The sequence below is a fragment of the Drosophila montana genome, unplaced genomic scaffold (assembly GCF_035044405.1).
Source record: "Drosophila montana isolate Dmon_TW-CO22-7 unplaced genomic scaffold, ASM3504440v1 contig_3619_1, whole genome shotgun sequence".
NCBI classification, from domain to species: domain Eukaryota; kingdom Metazoa; phylum Arthropoda; class Insecta; order Diptera; family Drosophilidae; genus Drosophila; species Drosophila montana.
In genome coordinates, this window is record NW_026998503.1 from 89,222 (window position 1) to 96,633 (window position 7,412).

Below are 7,412 nucleotides of genomic sequence, written 5' to 3' on the forward strand. Positions count from 1 at the left end.
TTGTTAAATCTATATTCATGTAACTAGTTCTGATATGATTATCAGAAAACAACCTAATCATAGATTAAAGGAAATTTTCATATTAATCAATTTCCGCTGAGATGGTTCTACATATTTTATACTATATTATATTATAGTATATTATTATATCAGACTATATATTTTCTGATTTAAAATTATTATAAATAAATACATTTTAATAATAATATCAATTTATATCAGCTTTAACCCTTAAGCATAAGCTAAATATATTTTTTTCCACGCATTTTTCACTTCTTTTTTTTTCTTATGTTTCATTTTATTTGATTTTCTCATATTTGTATTCCTGCAACTTGAGCAAATGGCTGTGCATAAATTTAGACACAAATCCCGCTGGGGGGTTAAGAAGTTAAATGGCGGATGTCGATGTCTGTGGCATTAGGCGTATGTTGCCAAGCGTTATCCAAGCTAGCCCAGGCCGAGTCCCAGTCCCCGTCGCAGTTGCAGTTGCAGTCCGCGTTCCCTGCCCCCTTGGCGACGCCCCCGCGGCTGCTGTATTGTGGCAAGAAGTAGCCAAGTAGTCAAGTAGCTGACTTGTTGACTGCGCCCCCCCTGCACGCCACGCCCCTAGCCAGCAACCTGCCTTCGTCGTCGAATGTATCTTTAGCTCTTTGGCATCCGCAAGATATTTTTAATGGGACTCGCTTCCTTTGGCCGCTGCTTCATTTTCTTTTTGTACAGATTTTTGTGAATGAAGTTGTTTTCAGACGAGGAGCACCATTATCGCACTGACATGTCTGGGGGATTGGCTGCGTTTGGTGGCCATCGTGGCCTCCACCTGCAGCCGCGTCCGTGTCACCTGTTGATGGATTTCGTTGTTTGATTAACATGGTAAATGGGCAAACGCATTTGATATATTGACTGTGGCTGCTCGGGGATTTGCATTTAAGTGACTTCGTCTGGCCGCCTAACTAGCTGCCAGGTAGTCCTGTCCTGTCCTGTCCTGTCCCCTAATCCCCTAAATGGCATCATTAGAAATCGCTTAACGCCCGCACAGCTCGCCTGCACCTGTCTACCTGCCGCCCACATATACTATATAAGCCCAGTCGACCGACCATTTGGACAGACACTCGCCGCGTGACACCCAGCCCGTCAAGATGTCCAGCTTCAGATGCTTTGCTGTGCTGCTGCTGCTGCTGCAGCTGCAGCTGCTGTTCCTCGCCAGCTTCGTGCTCGGCCGACCCAGCGATGCGCCCGCCCTCAACGAGGTGAGCTCCCAGGAAGATGGACAGCCCAACGATGACTATATCAATAATGATATGGTGCAGCAAATCTCGGCCATGCCCTCTCCCGTCGTCGGAGGCGCCTTCTACAAGCAGCGACACGCCTTCTATAATCCGCCGCCCGCCCAGCTGTGGCGCAGCTCGTTCCTGCGACGCTTCTACCAGGTGCCCGGCTCCTCCGTCTATCCCGAGCTGGCCATATCGCCCGGCGGCGGCAACTACTACAGCAACGAGGTGCTGCCCATGTCCACCTACGAGATCATCGAGCCGGAGACCATGTTCTAGCCAGCGCCTACTCCAGAGTTCAAAGTTCAGAGCTCGAGCTTTGGCTTAACAATCAAGTTGTAAAAGTATCAGAAATGTGACATAGCTTTAGTTTTTCCCTTTTTTTTATATGAAATATAAATAAAATTCTTATAATACAATATTGAGCTGGTTTCTTCTTCTTCAAATATTAATTTTTTTTCATATCAGTTAGCTTATTTTATCACATTTTCTTTTAACTAGGAAGAAAGCCGCAAATGTAATACCCTTGAAAACGGAACAATTTGCCTTATAAAATACTACTTTTCCGCCGATCTTTCCTATAGCAGCTATATGATATAGTGGTCCGATGTTGATAAGATTTGTATATGAAGATCATATATCATGGAAAACTTATCTTAATATAAAAAAAGGTGTCCATATCAGAACCAACTTTTCGGGGGAGCGTTCCTATGGCAGCTATATGATATACATATAAAATATAAAATAAAATATATATAAAACATTACAATGCAGAAAGTTCGTATAGAAACAGACGGACATGGTTATATTAACTCGGCTGTTGATGCTGATCTAGAAGATATATACTTTACGGAGTCGGAGATGTCTCCTACTATGCGTTACACATTTCATGACAAAGTTACAATATCCTCTAGAAAGGTATACAAATATAATAGCTGCAAAGATCGACGAGGGATAATATTATATATACACTCATAAAAAATTTATGTATTAAATAAAATTTTAATTTAAATCAAATTATAATAATATTCAAGACAACTTGAATTTATATTAACTTTAGGGAAAAAACTACGAGCTTAAGATTTTTTGAACCCCACAAATTAAAATTCAAGTCTTAAAAACACAAATTTGCTTTTTTTGTGGGTCAGAAAAGTCTAATTGTTTATTATTTGCATCAAAAAGAAAAACCCCGAGATCAGCCCAGCTATGTGTTTAGTTACTACAAAATAAAGAAACTTGCAATTAAATACGAATGTGGCACGCACATTCGGATAATATTAAAGAATTGTATGCTCACATCAAGTACAAAGGTTGTTAAACTCAAACTCGATTTTTTTAACCTAAGATCAAAATTTTTAATTAAAAATGTTTGATTCCGAAATGCTTCAATACGCTACGTGTTCTATGACTCTATCTATCTATCTATCTATCTATCTAATGTATTTATTGATATTAATCTTGTAATATATTCAATTCTTTTCTATTGTCATTCAATTAAGAAATTACAAAAATAAAATATACTTGAAAGTTTTTAAAACAAAACTGGGAACGGAAGCTGTTTGAACTAGGATCTCCAAATTATTTCTCAATGAACCCTTAGTCAAACCAGATTTAAAAAAAAAAAACAAACCGAAACCAGAAACCAAAATAGATAAAACTTTGTCGAAATACACAGTCCCAAAGTATAAATAACTTTGGACCCAATTATTGGCTTTATCTAACCATAATTGGTAGATGCCAATTCTGGGTAGGGCTCAAATCTCGCCCACTTCTTGCATATAAAAATATTGAGAATTTCCGATATTTTCAATACAACGGGCTTTTAAAAAATTAAAAAAAAAGAGCTTAAAGCAATCTTTGAATCAGTTTTGATTTAAGTGCAAAGAAAACTAACTTTGAGAACAAAAACTAGAGACAGGGATTTTTTGTGGAAGCGCGAACCGAACCAGCAACAATATATTTTCTGGTTAATGTAATTAATTAATGTAATTAGCTTAAGTGAAAGTTAGGTTAGGTTAGAAAGTGAGGTTACGTTAGAAAGTGAGGTTAGGCTAGAAAGTGAGGTTAGGTTAGATTTGTTTAAGCGGGTTGTCTGACCGGGGTCAACGAAATTGCAACTAAACCAGCTGTAAGCCATAATCTACTTGACGCCTGTTGCAAACACAAGCAAATCCAATAATACCCACTGTCTAAAACCATTTCCAACTTAACACACACAGAGGCACACACACACACACAGGGGCACAGCAAATGCAGACGCACATAATTCATTCGGTTTAATCAAAGAGGAAGGCCTTTGCCCACCTACCGCATTATGTTGCAACAACAATCAACACTCAAATCAACAACAATCTGTACAAACTACAACAACATAATCACAAACTCCCTGCAACGCCAGCAACAGCAACAGCAACAACAACAGCAACAACAACAGCAACAGCAACTAAACAGAAGCCAAAGAGCAGCAGCAAAATGTGTGTACATTGTGTGTGTACACATCCCCAAGGAATTTTCATGCCGCAGGACAAATCCTAAAGCAAGGCAACAGCAACAGGCAGCAGGCAGCAGCAGCAACTGGCAGCAGCAGCAACTTGCAACAGCAGCAACAAGTGTTCCAAATCAAAACGGAAGCCAAGAGCCAGGGGCAGCCAGGAGTTCGGCCTGATTCCACATATGTACATGGGTTTTTGGTACGACATGGCAAAAGCATTTGGAAAATGTAATTTACAACGCGCAACAGCAACAGTCGCCGCAGCAGCAGCAACAGCAGCAACTGGCAGCAGCAACAACTTGGCAACTGGTCAACTGGACAACCGTTTCAGCTCACCTGCCACCGATCTCACACTGTCAGTTTGTTGTGCGCAAAAAGCCATCAAGAGCCCAAGTTCTCAGTTGATGTTGCTGCCTTGATTTTAATTTTAACCTTTTTGCTGCCGTTGTTGCTGCTGTTGATGCCAGTTGCTGCGACTGTTGCTGCTTCTGTGCAAAAGTTTTTCCTTTTTTAATTTGCTGCTCCGCTTCATAGAGCATTTTTCATTAAATTCCTGAATTAAGGCATTCTTGCGACCCGTACAAACGATGCGACTTGTTGTTGCTGCTGCTGCTGTTGTTGCTGCTGCTGCTGCTGCTGCTGCTGTTGTTCATGTTCTGAAATAAGAGCAACATTGCTGGCAATGTCCAGAGCGACGACATGGTGACGACGACCGCGAAGACGACGCCGCCAAAGTCTAGAGCCACCAACAACTACTAACAGCAGCAACAACAACAACTACCGGTTAGCTGGCAATCGCTGTTGGCCCCGCCTTGACCACCTCAGGTGTCCCGCAGCTGCTGGAATTTCATATTTCTTACTGCTGCTGCTGCTGCCCTTTTGTGGCGACTCGTGGCCAACAACAATCTTTGAACCTGCACCCAAAAAAAAAAAAACAAATAAAATAATAATAATCGCAGTGTCAAGTTTTCGATTACCGGCAATATTTGATTTGAAAATCGCAGAGAAGGGTGCGGTTAGCGGCAGCGGCAACATTTGTAGAAAGTCGTAGCAGCAACAAAAAAAAAAAAAACAAAGAAAATGCAAGCCATAATAGGAATGTGATTGTAACTTGCTGGAGATCGATTAAATAGCCAAGATCGATAACAGTAAAGGCAAGTAATCAAATTAGTTCAGCTTTGCTAGTAAAAATGCCTTTAGGAAGTGTCAAATATCGATTGAATTGATATAAATCGATAACAATTCCGACAATGATAAATAATGGTAAAAATATTATCGATTAATATATATCATGTACTTTAAATTCCTTACCAATTTTGATCGAATTGTCAAAAATCGATAACAGTTCAAGCAAATAATACTAATTGTATATTGTTTAAAAATATATATAATATACTTATACTTTATAATAGACTTAAAATTCTCTTCAAATCTCGCTTGAATTGTTATAAATCGATAATAATTCAGATATATATGAATAAATAATTAAATAAAAATGTGCAATAATAAATAAATTATCCTTTAAAAATACATATTGAATGTATCAAAAACTCTTTATAATATATACTTTACAGTATAATATTTCTTCAATACTCTACCGATTTCGATTGAATAGTTATCGATAACAGCTCAGAGAAATAATTAACATTTTAATAAATAATGATAAATGTTAATAAAAACAAAAAAAGTTTAAAATATACAAAGTCGATTTATATTTATCAAGCCATTGAAAAATCTCCTTCAAAATCGATTAAATATTTATAAATCGATAACAGTTCAGAAAAATAAGTAAAAGTAATTTTGTTAAAAAATAAAATAAAACAGTTTCAAACTAAGAATAAACCCTTGAGTTTATTTAACTACCAAATCTAGTCCTTAGCTATACCTGAGCATATGCTATTTAGGCTCGAACTGTGCAGAGCTTGGCTTAGTTAGTATAACTAACTAAGTTCTATAGGCCGAGGCAATACGTTCAACTGCACTCGAAACTTTCCACCGCCGGGCAATGCGATCTGCAATCAGCTGCAGCCGAATGCCAGCGCCAGTGCCCACATGAATTCAGAGCATTTTTCTAACTTCCTTTTGGCCAATAGAACGCGCAACCAGCGCAACCACAGAGCATAAAGTGGTTAAAGCTGGAGAGAGGGGAGAGGAGAGGAGTGGAGAGGAGAGTGGAGATGCAGCAGTAGCTGCTGAGGAGCTGGCATCGAACGGTGGCGACCCAAAGCAATGCGCGCAAAAATGGGCGCAAGATCAGCCAAGTCAGAGGCAGGCCACATGCAACGGGCGGTGGCTGCCACACAGTCGCTGCGGTTGCATAGTTGACCAGATCAGAGCCAAGAGGCCAGGCCAAGCCAAGCCAGGCAGCCAACCAGGCAGGCAGGCAGGCAGCTAACTTGTAGATACAGATATGCGCGTCGTGTTTGCCAAGTCGACTGCGCAGTCGCAGATACACTTTAGGGGCCATGACATGACTCGCATACGAATTATTATAAACGATCTGGCGCAAAAACTAACAAGCGATGCGCGTCCCTCCCCTCCTCTCCTGGCACTAAGGTGAGCGAGCGTCGCCCGGCTAAAAGTTATGGTGGCCAATTGCAAAGTTAATGGAGTTTGGCTACTCCAGCAGCGACGAGGTGTGCAGCGGATGCGGCTACCGGAGCTGAGCTCAACTGGACCTGCGACTGGAAGTTGGAGCTGAAGCTGGCCAAGATTGAACTTAATTTTGCGCAAATGCAATTTATAGAAAATTGTTGCCACTTGTTTTTACGTTGATGGCACTTGAGTCGAGAGCAAATGCAGCAGGCCAACAGATGGAGAGGGGCGGCGGGAGGGAGGGAGGAGTGCGAGCAGATAATAAATGCAGGTAGCGCTCGGCCAACCAGATCTGCCTGCAGCGCGTCCATTATTTAAATTTTTGCAAAATTAACAATTAAAATGTCTAATGGTTAAATGCGTTGTGGCATCATAAAAATCCAGACAGGGTCGAGTTTGCGGCTTCTTGGAACTGTGCAACTGTTGCTTGCCCCGGCTGCTGCTGCTCCGGCTGCTGCTGATGAGCTGCAGTTGCTCCCATCAGAGGTAACTGATGATGCTCGCGGTTATTAGCCAAAGTCGGCTGGCTGGCTGTCATTTGCAGGAAGTGGAAATTGGCCAATGGATTAGCGCATTTCATTGGCGATACGCTGCCGAAAAGTCCAGAGCTAATCCCGCTCATTGAGCTACCTGCTCCTGCCTAAGCCTCCCCGGCTCAGGCTATAAAAGCCGGCACTCGTATTTGACGGGCAGGCAGTCCGTTTGCATTCGCATAAGGCAACATGCTCGTCGTACGGTATCTAATTGCTTTCGTGTTCTCCATCTTTATGATGGCCACCTCGTTGCGCATCCAGCAGCGTTTGGGACGTAATGGCGACTACAAGATCTCAACACCCGATCGCCTCGTGCTGCAAATGAAGCGACGCGGCGACAAAGTTAAGCGCCAGCAGCTCGAACGGAGACGCCTGGGATTGTGATAGCGAAAGACCAGAAGTTGCCTCAGCAAAATCTTCCTCTTGAGTCACGGTACAGTCGGCGCCCGAGCAGGGATCTTCAGTGAAAAACCCAGCTTAACTATAAGTCATATTATTCGAAAGTTAATATAGGCTAATCTAAGC

At 41.5% G+C, this 7,412-nt stretch overlaps 2 protein-coding genes across 2 annotated transcripts; both read left to right on the top strand.

Moving 5' to 3' along the window:
* Positions 1-1,136: 1,136 nt before the first annotated feature.
* On the top strand, positions 1,137-1,547 carry LOC135435475 (uncharacterized). Its single transcript, XM_064692544.1, has one exon. The coding sequence runs from the start codon at positions 1,137-1,139 to the stop codon at positions 1,545-1,547; it is 411 nt and encodes a 136-aa protein (XP_064548614.1).
* Positions 1,548-7,076: 5,529 nt separating this feature from the next.
* On the top strand, positions 7,077-7,271 carry LOC135435445 (uncharacterized). The gene has a single exon (XM_064692505.1). It carries the CDS (start codon positions 7,077-7,079, stop codon positions 7,269-7,271), a length of 195 nt encoding a protein of 64 aa, XP_064548575.1.
* The last annotated feature ends 141 nt before the right edge of the window (positions 7,272-7,412 follow it).

What these genes read in the sequence shown, in the direction of transcription:
- LOC135435475 (XM_064692544.1), top strand. Translation starts at nt 1,137, where the DNA reads ATGTCCAGCTTCAGATGCTTTGCTGTGCTGCTGCTGCTGCTGCAGCTG.
- LOC135435445 (XM_064692505.1), top strand. Translation starts at nt 7,077, where the DNA reads ATGCTCGTCGTACGGTATCTAATTGCTTTCGTGTTCTCCATCTTTATG.